Source organism: Carassius gibelio, chromosome B1 (assembly GCF_023724105.1).
Source record: "Carassius gibelio isolate Cgi1373 ecotype wild population from Czech Republic chromosome B1, carGib1.2-hapl.c, whole genome shotgun sequence".
Lineage (NCBI taxonomy): Eukaryota > Metazoa > Chordata > Actinopteri > Cypriniformes > Cyprinidae > Carassius > Carassius gibelio.
The window spans coordinates 24858923-24877890 of NC_068396.1; the positions used below are offsets into that span (position 1 = coordinate 24858923).

The 18968-nt window shown below is 37.9% G+C and overlaps 2 protein-coding genes across 2 annotated transcripts; both read right to left on the reverse strand.

Annotated features, from left to right (window-relative positions):
• Positions 1-13650: 13650 nt before the first annotated feature.
• Positions 13651-15085, reverse strand: hmx4 (H6 family homeobox 4). Its single transcript, XM_052546448.1, has 2 exons — positions 14743-15085; positions 13651-14642 (listed from the first exon to the last, which is right to left on the reverse strand). The coding sequence occupies exons 1-2, from the start codon at positions 14945-14947 to the stop codon at positions 14128-14130; spliced, it is 720 nt and encodes a 239-aa protein (XP_052402408.1). The 5' UTR covers positions 14948-15085; the 3' UTR covers positions 13651-14127.
• Positions 15086-16330: 1245 nt separating this feature from the next.
• hmx1 (H6 family homeobox 1) lies at positions 16331-18339 on the reverse strand. The gene is made up of 2 exons (XM_052547025.1): positions 17813-18339; positions 16331-17226 (listed from the first exon to the last, which is right to left on the reverse strand). The coding sequence occupies exons 1-2, from the start codon at positions 18081-18083 to the stop codon at positions 16634-16636; spliced, it is 864 nt and encodes a 287-aa protein (XP_052402985.1). The 5' UTR covers positions 18084-18339; the 3' UTR covers positions 16331-16633.
• Positions 18340-18968: the final 629 nt, after the last annotated feature.

Consider the following 18968-nt stretch of genomic DNA (forward strand, 5'->3'; position numbering starts at 1 on the left):
TGCAAAAAGCAAATATAGCTACCACAGTGGGGTTTGTGCAGAAACATCCGCTCATACAGTATGTGTGAGGCGAAAGACGTACATTCAGGGGGCAGCCCACTGGAGACGTTGCACACACTCAAACACTCCTCAAGATTGCCCCCAATAAACGCATTCACAGACATTCATGCGTTTCCGCATCTGCAATATTGATCATGTAGCAGAGGCGGGTCGGAGGTTTGAAAGCTTTTACAGTGAAGGGAGCTAAAAATGCCTTGTGGGCTCCTTAAGGTGAAATGCTGCACGTCGCTTCAAAAACGAGCCTTTCCCATCCCAGAGGCCCCAAGAGCCACGGCAGCAACTCTACACGAAATGCTCAATTAGAGCGGCACATCCAATATTTATCCAGTACACTGCCAAACTCGCAGCTCAATTTACTAGACACAGCGATTTACAAGGCATGTCCTGGTTCAGCCATTCCTGAGAATTTTTTAACTGGTTTGTTTTTGTTTGTTTAAAAAGTGAGTTTGTGCTTGCTTTGCTGTTATTGTACATAGATACTAAACTCACTGATTCAATTATTTTTGGAACTTAGTTACACTAACGCATTAATGTTATTTATGTTATATTTATGTAGGAGGGTGGGGATCATCTTCAGTTGTCTCCAGTCATCTCCAATCTTTCGCCTATTTTTAATTCTTCTACACAGTCACATCTTCATCCCTGAAACCTAAATTGCACCTCTGTACAATAAATGTTGCAGAGAGAAGAGGGGAGTAATTAGTTCTTTTAATAAGCAATAATTCATAGCTCACTCTGCACCCTGTCAGATGCAGAGATGGAGCAAGCCACCGTTTTGCCTCGGGGACTAAAGGCAGTCTCATTAAAAGTGCATTAAGTGCTCACACACACACACATGTGAACATGGAGTTATTTAGTATTTTATGCACTCTCTCATAGATACTAATAGAAGTATTTTTCATTGCGTGAATGCGTTGTGACAGCGTGGTTACAGTTATAATTATAGTAAGTAGTTTGTCTGGGATGAATTTGTGCAAAAATGAACACATTTCTGTTCGGAGTTCCTAAACGTTATTCGATTGGTCTGTGGCGGGGAAGAGTCTTTTGCACTTGCACACATGTTTGTGTGGAAGAGAATGCGGCAATCCAGGACTGTTCCACTGAGCGCAGTGCTGACGAGAGCTGAACAGACAGGCCAAAGCAGGAAGCCCTTAAGTCATGCAAAATGCAACACAAATGCTCCTCCATGAAAGCCCACTGATGGCACAGATACTAATACGCGCACGCAATAAGTGAGTCTCAAACACATACAAATATTCTCCCTTTCTTGCAGATCTAAACACATGAACAATATGATGATTCTGATGAATTTTACACTGGTACTGAACTGAAATGAACCAAGACTTAACTGACTTGAGCTTACTAATGACACTATTGGCTTCTTAGAGCTGCTTTACTGCAGAATCTGGTTTGTCTCCATAACTGAGTTCCCATAATTGATTCAGCAATTTTACAGTTTATTACTGTAAAGCAGCGTAACAATCTGTATAAAGTGCTATAGAAATAAACTCGACTTCATAAAAAGCACACACACGTACAGATGTACAAAGTTATAGTGATTCATATTAAATAAATACCTGCAAATAATCTTTCACTTGAAATGTACATAAAATCCTTAGCTTAATGCACATGGCAAAATACCTATTTAGACTGCTCTACATTACTCAATAAAAGGTCAGTATTCAGCAGTTGGGGAGCTCCTGAAATGGTTATTGAGGCTGGAGAAATTCATTCAAAGACATATGAACAAAGGATATGCCTTTCAACCTCGGGGGTGTAAGTTTGGAACCAAATACAGTTTGATTTTTTAAAGCATTTTATATTCATCTGTGAAGCTTACATTCTTGAGTTTTCATAAAAAAAAGTACCTTGTTTATATCATTCCAGTATGTGCTAGTAATGTTTAAAGGTATAGTTCACCCAAAAATGAAAATTCTGTCGTGAATTACTTCATGCCGTTCCCAACCTGTAAGACCTTTGTTCATCTTCGCAACACAAATTAAGATATTTGTGATGAAATCTGAAATATTTCTGACCCTCCATAGACAGCAGTGCAACTGACACGTTCTCTGTAAACCCTATAGAGATGGTTGTGTGTATGAAAATCCCAGTAGATCAGCAGTTTTTGAAATACTCAGACCAGCCCGTCTGGCACAGCCATTCCACGTTCAAAGTCACTTAAATCCCCTTTCTTCCCCATTCTGATGCTCGGTTTGAGCTTCAGCAAGTCGTCTTCACCACATCTAGATGCCTAAATGCATTGGGTTTCTGCAATTGGACAGGTACTTGTACCTGATAAAGTGGCCAGTGGGTGTATATTATTTTTTGATTACAATAAATACTTTTATCAATACATTTGAGTGTTAAGAGAAATATATTCTTGTTTGTAAAAACATTATTTAGACTTGTAAGCCATCTTGGATTTATTTCTGCACTGAGCTCATCAGAGTTTGCCTGCTCTGCAGAGGATACATGTACAGCTGCCTGACCAGAACGGGGTATTGTAAGAGTTAACAAATGACCTCAGATGCCTTATAATGGTATGTATGCAATACAGTATGTTATATAACTGAGCAAAATACTTGGTTCGTTCATGTGTCACATTCATTACCCTCAGCCTCTCTCTCTCTCTCTCTCTCTCTCTCTCTCTCGCACACACACACACACACACAAAAAACACCACATATATCCACTTCTCCACACACAATTTGGCTGGAAGTTGTGGTTTCCACACATCACTATCCGGTGGTGTCTGTTTGTGTGTCTGAAGGTGTTTGAGGACGTGTCCATTGTGTGCAGCCCGTAATGGAGAACATTAATGATTTAGACCCACAGAGAGGGAGAGAGAGTGGGTGGTTATGGCTTTATAGTTAGCACTGAAACACAGTGGGATATCTATAATCTCTATTGTAGATTTTGGTCAACTGATTGCGATGAATTATGCATTGCTAAAAGCCTCCAGCTTCCACGGTAAATCTCCTTTTTTGATTCTGTTGTTGTTGTTAAAAGGCTGCACTTGCAACAACCACTTTATCAAAATCCCTGAATCCCAGCATTCTCCTCACTTACTCACTACAACATGCAAACACACCGACAGAGACAAGCAAACAATAACCTTATTCATACCAAACATCGGCATACTCTTTGATGGTCAACTTAAAAGTTCTTCAAAACAACTAGCAGAGACCTCATGCTCTATTCCTTTCTACACCTTTCTACTACATCATCCTATATACAGAGTTCTGCTTTCCTCACACCAACAATGCTCCTAGACATCCACTCAAGTCCTCAGGCTGCTCTGAATTGTGAATCTCAGCTGAAATCAAAAAGTTGGACAGAGACACTCCCAGTTGTTACTGTTTGGCATCTACAATTCATCTGGTAAACATGCTTTTGGACTTTGGACAGAGTACCTCGGGAGAACATGAAAACTCCACACTCTCAGAAAACAAAATCTGTCACTGGGGCAGTACCTTTACAAAAGGTACACCTTTGTACCAAAAGGGTGCATATTAGTACTTTAAATGTATTTATTCATTTCTTAAAGTCTACCCCTCAATGACAGCTTTTGTATCTGTTTTTCTGAGATTGACAGAAAGGCCTCTCAAAGTCAGGACTCAAACCAGTGACCGTCCTTCTGTGAGGCTACACACTGGAAAGTGCGCACCATTTTTTATTTATATATAAAAATGTATTCAGAAATACCATACAATGCACGGTATACTACATATATACTAGTATGAGTATGACACCTCATTTCTTATGTCCTCAGGTTTGACGAACTGACAGTAAAACTGCAGTGCCTCAAGAACCGAGATGCTGGGGAGAAAGGTTAAGCCTCCAAAGTTCCAACACAACCATTTAGCAGAGACCACTTCACCTCACACCAAATTAATATTTCAGCATTCAATCTATATTCATTATAGAACATTCTGCCTCCGACCGCCTGTTCTGCGGCGCGAACACAAGCTTTTATTTCTTCGTCTTATTTATTTATTTTGTTCCCTGAAGCAAGTCGACATGCTGCAATTATTGCTGACTATTAAAGGGCACTTAAAACATCTCAACCGTTGCTAAGGGCACAACAGCGATGTGAACTGAAGAGACTCCTGGATAGGGGCAGGTGGGTCTGATGTGAAATGACAGGTAGAAGTGGGTAGCTGGTGCACTTCAATTTAACTCTTTAAATGTATCTGCTTGTTCACTTGAAGTGAGTTTCTTTGTGTCTTACTGACTGGGTTTTATATGCGATTTAGACATGAGACTTTCAGAGTCCAAAATGACGAAGAATCACAAAATTATTTGTATTCACTCGGCTAAGAGGTCACACCATGGTGCATTGATCTTTTATTGGTCACACATACAAACTCTCAGGTCAGAATTAATCAAACTTACAGTAAACTATGGAATGCAACAAAATGTGCATGATCTTGCATTACCAGGATTCTGCCTTTAAATGCAAATAAATAGAAGTCCGTGGAACAAAAAATATGGTGTGACTGCTCCTTTGAAGGGGTTAGTTCACCCAAAAATCAACATCCTAGTTGTATATGACTTTCTTCTGTCAGACAAATCCAGTCAAAGTTACTGTATATTTAAAAATTCCTTTGATATTTCATGCTGTTTAATACCTTTTTTTTTTTTTAATGGATGGGCACTTTTTATTTCACTTCTTTTGGACTGATGCACTGCAACACCCGCTGAGTGGAATTAAACAGCTTGAAAGATCAAAGACAATTTTTTTATATAACTCTGAATGAATTCGTCTGAAAGAAGAAAGTCATATACACCTAGGATGACTTGAGGGTGATTATGGGCTAATTTTCATTTTTGGATGAACAAACCCTTTAAGGACTGTAACAAAGTGCAGGAGTGAAATATCATGATAAATGAATGATAAATATACAGGTTTGAAAAGTTTTCATGTACATTGTTTTGTCTCAACAAACAATAATTTGAAAAGAACACCCTTAGTAAACATCCTGCAATTTCTCAATGTTTGTAAAATGAAACCAAAATTTCTCCTTAGTGTTGAACTTGTTGGTGTTTTCAGGTTAAAAGGCATACATATGACACCCTATCTTCTGTGTATTTTTTACATGGAGGTGTCTCAGCTCGGGCTGCAGAGAGTCTCTCACAGTTGAGCTAATCCCTGATCAGTGCAGCAGACAGTGACACAGTGCAGTGTAAGCTGTCTCTGGGGCCTCTTTCTGGAGCCTGTCACAGCTCTTGCATTTGGGTCACCTTTACTACATGCACATTTGCTTTGGCCATCACTTCTGCTCCATTGCCCACCCTCGTACAAGCCACAGCAAGCCGAGTTTAGCTGGCAACTCCCCCTGGTTTATTGCTATGTGTGTGTTTGCATGTGTGCAAATTATATGTGTGCATTTGTTTTTGGGTGTTATGGTTTTTACATGTGCATTCAGCGTATTATTCTCTTTAAATTATTTAATATGTGGTTCCAAAACAATGTAAAATTAAAAGCATCATTGTATGAAAAAATAAGCATTAAAACATATTTGGCCTTGCCAGCTTCATCCAGGTTGTCAAGGTAAACAGACATTTCCATCATAGGTTTATATCTTTACAGATAATTCTGAGGCCTTTGCATAAAAAATGCTTAGGAAAAGTTCACCCAAAAATAAAAATTCTGACATCATGTACTCACCCTCAACCCGATCCAAACCTCAGTGAGTTTATTTCTTCTGTTAAGCAACAAAATATATTTTAAGAATGTTGGTAACCATAAAGTTGATGATAACCAATGACTTCCATATTTTCACTAGCATTATTAAAATTGACTCACACTCACGTTGTTCCAAAACCTGCATGACTTTCTTTTGTCTGTGAAAAAAAAAAAATTAACAATTAAAGTTGGTTTCTCCTGCCAATTTATAACTATTTGACATATTGGCGACCTCATTTGTAAAATAATTTGTACAATCTGTTCACACCCTAACTGAGGGTTGGGTTAAGGAATTGACCTTCATGCTAACATTTTTACAATTATATATATATATATATATATATATATATGGTTCAGTTTGTTTTGAACTGACCTTCACTGTTCATTTCTTCAAAATATCTTCTTTGAGATCCACTGAAGAAAGAATGTTATACCGGTTTGAAACACAATGAAGGAAGGTAAAATAATGACAACATTAATTTTTTGGGGAGAAATACATCTTGTTGTCAGATCAGTAAAAATACTCTCAAACAGTTATAAAATATCTCTGGATAGTAGGTTGATATTCCACTATGGTTTTCTGAATAACTAAGGGCCAGCTGCTTATTAAATATGCCAATGTTTGTCTGTGTGAAGTGATTATTATGTTAACAACCAAGTGCTAATAAACACTGATAAAATTGTTATAGTCGTATAAATCACTGCCCACTTTATCTATCGCTTATAAATTAACGCACTCCCCACAAACCCAAGAAGCACACAAACACTCAGACACACACACTGTGGTATTGTGAGTTTGAATGAGCTACTAAAAGCATATTATTGATCAATGAGTGAGAGCAGAAGAGGACAGGAAGGCTGAGAGGAGACGGATTACATGGTTAATCTCTAGAAAATAAAGAAGCCGCGGCTGGATCATCGACCGGGAATGGATGAGTGGAGGAATGAAGGACTTGTACTAATAATCATGTGAGTGAGAATAGTCATGCAGATCTATAAGTCCAGACACTGTCCAATGCCACTTGGGGCAGACTAATGCTAATATTCACTCAGAAAGAACAGCAGAGTCAATACACCTCCATTAGTGAATAGACACCCCTTTACTCCTCTCCTCTTTTATCTCATGCTCTTTCTCGCTCTTGCAAGGCCAAGGAGCCCCTTCTGCACCCATATAAATTTCACCCGTCTCTCTGCTGTTCACACACACAGTCTTACTCACAAGCACACTAGTCACTCAATTCATTCCCCCATTAGTCTCAAGTTTCAGCACCGCTGTGTGTGGAACATTGATTTTGTCTTTTCTGTCACACTAAGTGAGCAACAGACAGCGGTACTGCAATGGGTCTGCGTACAAGTTTTTAGTATGAACATATTTGAAACATCAGACCATAAATTTGTGGCTTCATTTGATAGTTGATGTTTTTTTCTTTTTGAACATCAGCATATTGTGTTTATAATCCATTGGTCATCACATATTTGTGTAGTTGTAGTAGAGAATTTGTTTATATGGAACACCATTCGCTCTCTCAAAGTGGTCGCTAAACTTCCTGGGGTTTGCTTATGTATTAGATTAAAATTTATTTATAAATTAAATAAAAAAATAGGGATGAAGCTGCAATAACTGAAATTGTTAAATAGATATAAAATATTATGAATTGCACAAAATAATTACAAATACAAAACAAAGATCATTGTAAACATTGTTTACATGATTTTGATGAGTTAAATAAATTATTTAACTCTTTTAAATAACCTGTGAATTTGTAAGTGTATATGTAGATATTATATTTTTGAATGAATATGCGATTTTTGTTTGTTTTATATTCTGATATGTTATTGCATTAGTGCAGGTCTAAATGTTGTTAGTTTTATGTTTTATTGTGAAACTTTTTGTGCTGCCTTTTTGGCCAAGATATTTTGCATTTCAATGGGACTATCCTGTAAAAAAAAAAAAAAAAAAAAAAAAAAAAAAAGGATACAAAATATATATGTATAAAAATATACTTTATCTACTTAAAATTGTTGGTAAGCATTTCCCAAGTTGCAGAAGCTCTTTATTCATAAAGTTTGTCTTTTGACACTGTAAAGCCAAATGTCTCATGCTCACTTGATATGTTTCATACATCAGTGTGTTAGATCAAAATAATTACGAATATTAAAAATTGTGCACTGAATATTTGGATGATGTCATGTCTTTTCCTGACAAATTTGGTGGAACCTAATGCATAAATCAGACACCCGAGCTCCCCAGATAGTCTAAACACATTTAGCTTTTCACCCTCTCCACTTTCAACTAACACACACACACACACACACACACACACACATGTGCACATAGTAACAGATAACTTACAATCAGACAGAGAAGCTGCTGCTGGTGTTCATACATATGTGCTCCTCCTCTCTCTCATTCTTCTGCTTCACCGATCTTCTTTTCCAAAAGGCTCATTGTCCACTAACCCCCATTCAATTTCCTTAAGCGCCAAGCATCGCCCAGGCCACAGAAGTCTACTAAATTAGTAGATCAATAAGCTATCTGAAACTCTTTAGGGGGTATTGAAAAGCCCTGTTCTCTTCTCCAGTTGCTCGTCCTAACGAATAGGATGTTGTTTATGTTGTAATGTGCTGTGTCATGGAGTTCTTGTTACAAGTGTCCCCCTGGACCACTGGCCACTTCAGGGACTCACATGGCTCACTCTCAAATTCAAACTCATATTGGTTTATTGGCGTAACATACTTTTTTATATATGTATTGCCAAAGCACTGCAGAGAGAAAATAATAATGATGAAAAAGCAAAACAACAAGAGGAAGCAAAGGCAAGAAAACAAAGACAGATTGTGTGATTTTGATCTTGAAAAGATATGGATTGAGTTTAAATATTTTTCGAAAGTTAGTGCCCTTAACTTGTTAATGGATTAATCACAAAGTGAAGTTCATTTTCAGCGATGGTTAAAACATGGCATGTTTAAAAAAAATGATGATGCTCTTGACTTCATTTAGGCTTTAATCAACAAATATGGACAACGAGGCACTGACTGCGAAAGAAAAGAAACATTGGACATTATTAGGCCTATTTGACAAGTTCCAGAGGGGATGCTACAAAAAGGAATCCGTTTGGGAAAGCATCACAAAATAAAATAAGGTAGGCATGTGTTTGAGAGTGAGTGTGTGAGAGCATGCAAAGAGAACTTTTTGATTGCCTTTGTTTTATTATTCATTACTACGCTAGCAAGCCTAGTGTGTGGTTGCTTGGTTAGGACATAATGTAGGCTATTGCTTAACATTGCTGCTAAAAGTGCCTTATCGTAAAGACGAATTGCTTTAGTTTGTCTCGCTTTCTATGTCTAACTCGCTCTCTTTTACCTTTATCAGATCTCTATATTTTCACCATATTTTTCTTTCTTTATTCAGTATGTTTTTATAGGCTGTGTTCTTCTCAACCACATCTCTTTGTTTTGTCCTGTTCTAATGTTATATTTTTCTTCTTATCCTCCCCCAGCACCATATTAAGGACCCTTTGTGCAATGAGTGGTCTTACCCTCAGGCCAGAGACACAACCTTTACTCTCTGCGGACCCCAAAATCCTGCACACACTCTGTCCGACAAAGTCTGTCAACCCTTTTTCATCTTCTTCAAATCACATTGTCTTCAATTCATTTTGACGGTTGTTTTTGTTCAAAATAACACCCATTGCTGTGAAGTCAAATATGATGGAGTGTGTGCTTAGAGTAAGCTTCAAACTCACTTAATGATTCTGATTATTTGATTGTTCTTTGTTGATGACAATTTAACACAGTCTTAGAATTAGTCAAAATATGTACTTGTGAATTTAAATAGATGTCTGATTGGACAATATGCATATGCACTGTAGAATTAGTATGAAAGTTAGATATGTAACAGAGTTAAACAAAGTTAACCTACTGTGCGATCAAGGATCTAGTGACGTGGTAAGCAGCTCTAAAATAAATTGCTAAAGGAGCATTGTGTGCCTACAGTATTTAAGGTGCTTTCCTTAAAAACTCCTACTTTTTCTGGTGCCTTCCTTCCAGTTGCCATTGGCAACGACCTCTGTCAGAGAACTGAGAAAGGCCTTGAGGTCAAAGTACTTGGAGGACCCCCAGAAACACAGGCCACTTCTTAGTCAGGCAGAACGGTACATACACACACATGCACACAGAAAGTGGAACAATGAAGACAGATGTACAAAGACGCAACCACTAACCCCAACTGAGGCTACTTGACCCAGAACTGTGCGGAACAATGTGGACAATGGAAGTTCATAACAGAATTGCTTTCCACACTTCTGCCCACTTTAAATTTTTAGTATTTATTAATTATATTTCCTTGTATGCATGCTTACAAGTTTGTGTGGATAAATAAGGTAATAATCAATATTATATATATGATTATATTATATATATATATATATATATATATATATATATATATATATATATATATATATATATATATATATATATATATATATATATATATATATATATATATTATTATAAAGCATATTTAATATAATTTATAATAATTATGTATAGACGTATACATGCTATTATTATTATTAATAATGAAAAATTTTGATATGTGACATTCCCTTGGTGAAAGTTCATTTTGGTTCGATTTGGCAAGTGACTCCATAATCACTTCTAAATGGTCAGCCACACCTCTTCCTGTATCAGCTGTCAATCATGCAGACAGCATGTCTGCTTCCAGAGCTCAGGTGCCTTGTGGACTGCTGTTGTCAAGCGCAAGCACCAGAGCACTCGGAAATGTGAGAGTCTCTGGCGGCCGACAGGAGGCCACTTTAGGAGATGCTATCTCAAGGACCCAAACACCCGACACACTCCCTAACGCACACACACCTTTATACAGACACTGATATTTGCACCTATGCGCACACACATAAATGCTCTTGGGTGTACCTGGGTAATTCAGCTTAAGTTTTAAGGGTTTGAGGTATTAATTGCATACTCTAGCATGAGACCAGAACCTGAAAATAGTATTTTAGCCTTGGTTTCTGTCAGATTGTGTCTTTTTATAGTGCTGTTATGTGTAACATTTGTACGTTGGCTTAGATAATAAATTTAACCCTTAATGTAATAAAGACTGACCTGTGTTTTTAATAGATATCAAAATAAAACAAAAATATTATAAATAAATGTAAGTGTGTGGAATATATCTGTTTCACATAAAAAAACATGTCATGTGACTCGTGTAACTCAAAACCATCATTTATTCTACAGTTAAAGGTGCCATCAATCAATACTATAGAGACATCCATAACTCGCTGTAGTCATTGATACCCTTAAACCTGTACATATGGCATGTTTGTGTTGTGGCTTCTTTGATCAGGTCTTGGTTTTAATGGATTTTTCTTCTCCTTTTGGCCATGGGACCAGAGAGGGCAGGGATATAAAGTGGAGGGGTGGAAGGTCATTTGAACCTTGTGGTTTTGGAGCAAAGTGCAGGACGACAGAAGGTGTTCTTGCTGTATTGAGACATCACTCTCTCACAGAGACAGGAAGTCTGCCCCCCCCCCCCCCACTTACACATACGCAGACTTTTCTAGACCATTAAAAGATCCCATGCGTTAATGGGCAGTATTGTAGCAATTGATGGATGGAGTTAGGTATCCAATACTGAAATCACAGTGATTAGCTTGCCACCTCAAAACCAAATCAGAGTGCCTCCCTGGTTGAAAAAAAAAAATGGCTTGAGTGAAGTGGACAGCATCACTGTACTTTGGCACTTTGGCCCTAAATGTCCCAAGTGCTTGGTTACTTCACAGCCGTATATGCAGAAATATGAATGTGTTTATGAGACTGACAGTGGTGGTCGTAGAAGTCACTATTGGCCAGTGGTAAACCAGTATGACTTTTTCCATATTGTGCCGTATTTAAAACCGCATTTTGATTATGTGGTTACATTATTGATACAAAGCATTCAACCCATTAATGCTTATGTGTGTATATAGACCTATATAAAGATTGACGTATAAAGCGTTTTTCCATGTGTGAAAAGGCTGCATGCTGTAAAAGAAATAATATGTCACATTATCCAGCAAGTTGTCAAAAGCTTCCAAAGTTTTATTTTCTCCATTCAGATGGTAAAGGGCATTGAGCCTTCAGTAACTTTAATCCATGATATATTACACAACATTCTATTTAATTGAAATCCACATTTACAGTAATGCGATTTATATTAATCCAGATTAATAGGTTTAAGTATATAAGTAACATTTTGAAATTAACTTAGTTAGATTAGCCATTTTTCATTTTTGTAAATTAAAAAAAATTATTTGAATTAGTCGTTTTTCAACTTTGCTTTGCTATTGTTGAAGTTCTGTTTCATACGGTTTGGAAGTGTTCTGTGAGAAATATCATTTCATTGACAGAAAACATTCCAACCTTTTTATTAATAATCATCCCAAGATCTGTGCGACTTTTTTAAATGATCATGTTGTTTGAGAGCCTGTACTGTACTGTATATATAAAGCAACAGTCAAGACGTTTTATTTATTTTTTCTTACATGTTTAATTTTAAAGTCAATCTGGGTGTATTGTTTATCATTTAAAAATATTTTATAATAAAAATTTTGGAATGATATCGCTGTATCGCTGTCGGTGTAAAATGAGATTATCCTACAGCGTTTTAGCTTGTTTACAAACAACTACTTTTGCTGTTATCCAGGAGGCTGTTGTTAACTATCTTTGCTGTTAATTAATGTTTAATAAAATTTTAAAAAAAAATTCTCCTACGGTAGGCCTAGTATTTTATCCTTGAGCAAATAGCGTCTGTGAACTCTATTCCTTTTCGGGAGAACAAGTAGCTATCTAGCTTAGCTTTGTAAAACTTTAAGAATGACTTACCTTACTTATTTAATAACTTTTAGTTATTATTACTGCGAGAGAGAAAGAAGAGCAAGACCTCGTTTGCCACGTTTTCAATTCGGCGGCTGAAAGAATTAAATTAGGTCAAGAATCTGTGAATCACAGAGCTGACGAGCAGGACCCAAATGACAACAGACGCCTTCTTAAGATTCATTCTTTCAGTGGAAACTGTACCTTGGCCTAACATGACCTCACTAGAAATGAGAATTTGTGGGCCTAACCGTTACCAAAATTATTCTTTTCAAGGTATAGGCCTTAAATTACAAATGTATGTATGTATATCTCACAACGATGTAAATTAGGCTAATCTAAGCTATTCATTTTAAAATGTGTTAATGAACACTGAGTAAAGTTTACTCCAAGATTAGGTTACAACGTCAAGCAGGCTGATTTATATTAAAACACTATAAACTGAATGTAAAATGCATGTTTGTAAAACTTTGTAATGCCTATTTGCACGAACGTTTATTGGCACTTTAGTTAACTGTTAGGCAATGTATATTTTTTTATGTATTTATTTTATTTTTATTTTATTTTTTTACATAGTTATTGGATATATACTTTCCTCAGGTGGAATAGGAGGTATGTAAAACCTAAAACGTGTTCCGAGTATAATAGGCTTGGTCTTCGGAACTTTGTTTTCCGGTGAGACTTTGTTGGCTTGTTATAGATAATTCCTCAAGAACATGAGACTCTAAACATTGTTAATGAGACTCACGTGTTTAATAAAAACCCGTGAGTGTGACCTAATTTGCAATGATAGTTTTAACTGATTCAGTATCAAAACACTATAGCGTTCTTAAATGGATAAAACCCAACAAGTTACTAATAGCTACAAAAAAAGCCAGGACACAAGTTTTCTTTTGAAGCAAGTGTAAAACAGAATATTTAATGACACTCTGGTAGTATAGTCTTCTTAATTGGCAAGGTTATGCTGAAAACGATAAAAAGGAATAAACATACAAACATGCGCTAAATGTAAAATAACCAATACATTCACTTAAATACTTTTTAATTGCTCATTTTGAAATTAGAGGGCCATTTAAAATACAAACGCATGCATCAATAATCGTTCTTTGGCGGAGATGTAAAATAATAATAATAATAATAATAATGATAATGATAATGATAATGATAATGTAAACAGTAAAACATTTGTGTTATAATGTCCTGCCATGTGACAGAGTGATTGGCACTGGCAATTCTGCCAGTATGGCTGCTGCACTGTAATCGGGTTATAATATGCTAGGTGTTATTATTTAGGCCTATATAAACTTTTGTACAACATACAATAAATAATATAGGCTTTTGCATAGAAATACAAGCCAGCTTCTTTACTGACCGATAGCTGAACAATGTTCTCAGCAAAACACACAAAAAGGCCGACAATGCTTATCAAAATTTGAGTTGGGCCGTGTTGTCAGTTTTTGTTATTAGAGCTATGCGTTCCCTGTGCGAGGGTCTTTTCTAAGTCATATATCTCCATCAAACAGGCTGAAATACTTGCTGGCGTTTGAGAAATAAAAGTAAGGCGCGCTACCTCCAGGATACACGACTGGTAGAGGCATTGGAAGCACGCACCTTCCGAGCAGATTATTCTCTTTAGTATATAAAGTTGGCAGCGGCACCGTCTTTCCAACATCACTGAAATCACTCGTCGGTCCTTCCAGTTCAGTAGACAGTTGTCTTTTTAATTTATTCCGTCGATTCTGAAACCAAATTTTGACTTGAGTCTCGGTAAGCTGCAAAGAGTTCGCCAGGCACGCGCGCTCCGCGCTGCTCAAATAGCGTTTCATGTCAAACGTAGATTCCAGTTGGAAGATCTGTCTTTTTGAAAATATAGTGCGCGTTTTCTTTTTCGTCATTAGTTTACTCTTCTTGCCGTTGTTCTTTTGTTGCCCGTCGTCGCAGCTGTCCGCGCTCTCGCTGCGCGTGTCGACGGTTTTGAGCGCGTCCACAGTCCCATCTCGCTCTCTGTTGACTTTATCTGAAAGCCAGTCAGATGCTATTGATATTTGTTCAAAATTACAGTACAACTAATAATAAATGAATGCAGATTTGTGCCAAAGTTAAAAGCAGTATCTTACCAATGGTGTGCAATCGTGCATCAGACCCTTCTTTGCATGGACCCTCGCTCTCTCCGGGATGATGCAGACAGCCATCCCGACACACTACGAGCGATGTCTTTGAATGACAGCTGTCAAAGTTTCTGCTGCTAGACTTGGAGTTGAGGATGTTGTCAATGGTGAACTTCAAAGAAGCCGGCCGACATGACGCGTCCTCCTTGCTCATATTCTCCGTTAGATGCGGGGTCTTTGTCGTCCGTGTCTCCTTTTTGCTGTTTCATAAACTAAGGTCTCTAATCACCGAGCACCATCGCTCCACGACTTGCAGTGCTGCTGCGCTCGCGTAGACTGTTAGTCCACTGACCGGAAGAATACGATTCTCCATCGTTTATTGGTCACGAGAATCAGACAGCGCGACGGCCAATGGCAGAGGAGGGTGGGAGCTAGAGCTCAGACCTATCCCGACATCTGGCACACATACTTCGATATGTGAACAGCACCACTATTTTTAATGAGAGCTCTTAAGAAAAGGAAAGAGATTTCAGCTTTTTGTAAGAGGCGCGTATTTTGCCTCTTTGGCCTTCTCTAGCTCCTTTGATGACGCTTGCAAAGGGAGGGCAATGTAGCTTAGGTGATTAATTATTATTTTTTTAGATGAACTTTCAGTTCTAGCAACTTCATCGTTAAATTTATGATTTTGCTTCTTGCACTTCATATGTGTGCGAGATAATTCCAAATGTTGAAATATGTGTAACCTATTCTCTGGTTGTTTAACAAAGTTTCGCTGTCTTTTGCATTTAGTATTTCAATAACTGTTTTTATTTTATTGCGGTGTTTGTGGCAGAAACATCCTGTATTATTATTTTGAACTATCTTGGCCGTGCAATTAATATTATAAAAAAATGAACGATACACTTTACATTTTCCATAGTGATTGTATAGTTAAGTTGATATTTCAGGGGCATTTAATAATTTATCTAATTCTTGAACACTGAAAGCATTCATGGACGATAATTTTGTAATAAATATTATTTTTACTGAACCTTTAGTCCGTCACCACAATTAAGATGTCATTGTTATATAATTATGTGATTTTGTATGTCTTAATGTAATAAAATAATGCCCTAAAATTGCTAAATCGTATTTTCACATAATTATTCTTTCTGTTGTTAAATAGGAAAGTAAATATGCCTGGTATAGTTGCGGGCCTACTATTAAAGGGATTTATTTGTATATGTAGCCTGTATATTTGATATTTAATTATAAATATTGTTGTGTTCATGTATTATCCATCAATCGGTCTCTTCCATGCTTACGATATCCAGAAGTAATTCAGTACACCGTGTTTTCTGTTGTGTTGTGGCATTTTGAAACCACACATTTTTGTTTGTGAATAATAGTGCTGCACTGATTTACTGTGAAAATGTAGGCTAAGAATTTACATTTAGAAAAGTAATCGAGATAATCTTGACACCTGTGGAAATATTTTTGCTTGATACAAGATTTAGGCCTATGGTTTTCCCCTGTCCCGTAAAGTCTTGACGTCATCTAGCATGGTATAATCTCTAAGTAGAACCCGTGTACAAGACAACCATACTTGCGTAAAAGTGATTCGTTTATTTACATTTATAATGTGGAAAAAGTGTCAAAACTTACAAATCGGTGGTTCTGAATAAAAATATATTTGCACAAAGCAAGTGTTGCCCTTATATTTACATACACGTGAGGGCCCATGCACAGACAGGAAACAGTGACAATTAACACAAACTTGTCATTTCTCATGTGATTTTATGATAGGTGTTTTCTTTTCTTTGGACACAGGAGACATCAGTTTCCAGCAGGATATAAGTTATTGCACCTTTCAGAATGATTAAAACTGTCATTGGACCACTTGTCAATTTACTTCAGACAATCAGACAAGGCCTGTCATTTGCGATGCCATTAAATTCACTGAATGAGAAAAAGGTGATAAAGGATAGTTCACTGAATTTGAGAAGCCCATGATTGGTGGCGAGACTTGAGACACGTTAAAACTGAGAGTCGACATGGGTGTCGTTTTATCGTGGTACAAGATGGGCACCCGTACAATCCGCTGGGAGCTGTGGTTAAAGTGAACAGCCTCTAAATCCGCGGTCAGTTGTCTCTTCCATTTGTTTCTGCGGTTCTGGAACCAGATTTTCACCTGTGTCTCGGTCAGGTGCAGGGAGGCCGCGAGGCCGGCGCGCTCAGAGCTGCTGAGGTATCTCTTCATGTCGAAAGTGGATTCTAGCTGGAAGACTTGGCTTCTGCTGAACACAGTTCGGGTCTTTTTCTTCCTGGCCGAGCCTAGCTCCGAATTGTCGGGACCGGAGCGCTCGTCGAAAAGCTGCCGAGCATCCTCACCCTCATCAAGCACACACTCGCTCGTTTTTCGGTCCACCGCTCGATCAAGAAGCTCAGAGGCCACGAGGCTGTTTCTGTCGCTGCGGCAGTCTTCACTGGAACGGAGGCTTTCTCCTTTTGGACCTGATAAAGTAATGATTGAACGTGTAAGTTTTGGAGAAATGCATGTTTATTATAACCTAATTGATCAGACAGATGTTTGCCAAAGTGATGTAAAAAATGTGCTCTAAATCTGGCACGTTCCCAAATAGCCTTTGCAATATTGGTGTGTCTTCGCTTCCAACTCTCTTCCTGTGGCTTTCACAGCTTTACAGAGAATCAGACAAACCATTTGCACTCTTAATCCTTTAACGAGTTTGTTAGGTTTTCATTGCGACCCGGCTGTTCAGCACCTCCGAGTTGATTTGTTGGTTTTACCTAATGAGGCTTAACACGTGAACCTGCCAGTAGCATAGGTTAATTGATGCTGTACACCAACACGGAAATAGCCTAATTATTCAGTTGGAAACTAACAATGCGCAATTTATCCTATTCTATCAAGAAGAATCAAATCCATTGGAGCTTGTATTCTCATTTAAATTAAATAGACTAGGCCTATTTAATGTAGGCCTAGATATCAGCTCAGACTAAGAATCTCTATATTACTTTCATTTACGATGTTTAACATAATTATGAGTTTTATACGATATCTGTGTATCCCGCAACTTACTCTCTGATGTTTCCCGTTCATGCCACTCCAGAGGTGGTTGTGTGCTCCGACACATGTCTGTCTTGAAGCCTGTGCTGGATGCTTGACTGCACATTTCCTTGCGATGCGCTTTAGTGCCGCGCTTAAGACCCATCTCTCGCTCCATGCCATCGTTATCCTTTAAAGGACGGGCGGACTTTTCTGTCCTACAAGAGCCAAGTAAATTCTCGATAAAAAACGACGAGCCCCTGGATGTGGTGGAGGTATGCTGTTGATGACTTTTGTCGTGCATTTCTCGTACAAATATAGCTTACTAGTCACAGCAATAGCCGGGTGAGTCGCGTATAGCCTATTTCTAAGCAAAAAGTAACGAATCCTTCCTCTCCGGATATCCCAGCTCAACCATCGCTTCAGCAGGATGAAATCCTTCCTCCGTCCACGGCTCAGCACAGAGAGAAGCGGGTCTGTGGTAAAGAAGAATCCAAGTCAAGTAAAACGCTTAACGAGCGGAGGGCATTCTGCTATTGGACGAGCACAATAGCAAATGGGATTACTCGTGAAAGGGTAATACCGGCTTCAATTCGACTTCGCTTTTGATCGTGCCTCAGGGCCGGTGGAACCCCTGTCACAGTGGGCTTTATTTGGGTCAATTAGGGAGCAAATCAAAATACAGATAGTGGTTCAGCGCATCGCGTCAGCCGGGGATCTCGCAGAATCGGATGCTGCTCCGTCTATTGGTCGGATCGCTCGCTACATCACAACGTTACAGCAAACGCCACTGTTTGGCAATGAGACAGCCTTCATCGGGACATCCCAGGATATGTTGTGCTCGCATAATGCATTTAAATATGTCAAATAATATGTTTAGCCACAGTTAAAATATTAAGGATTTTTGGAGCTCATATGTAAAACACCGAGCTTTATAGATCAAGCCTATTAGAATATATTTTTTTCGAGCGTTAACAGGCTAATTTGCAATAAATATGTTCCTGGCCCTGACAGTATAACTGGACAAATAGCCTACATTGATGCATTTGGTTTTATTTAAATCAGAGACTTGAGAGCATATAGCCCATATGGCATTTTCAAGCATTTGTAGACACAGAAAATAGAAAAACAGAACAGTTTGAAATCATTTAGATAATGGGGTTGATTTATTGGCTATGGCCTAAATATA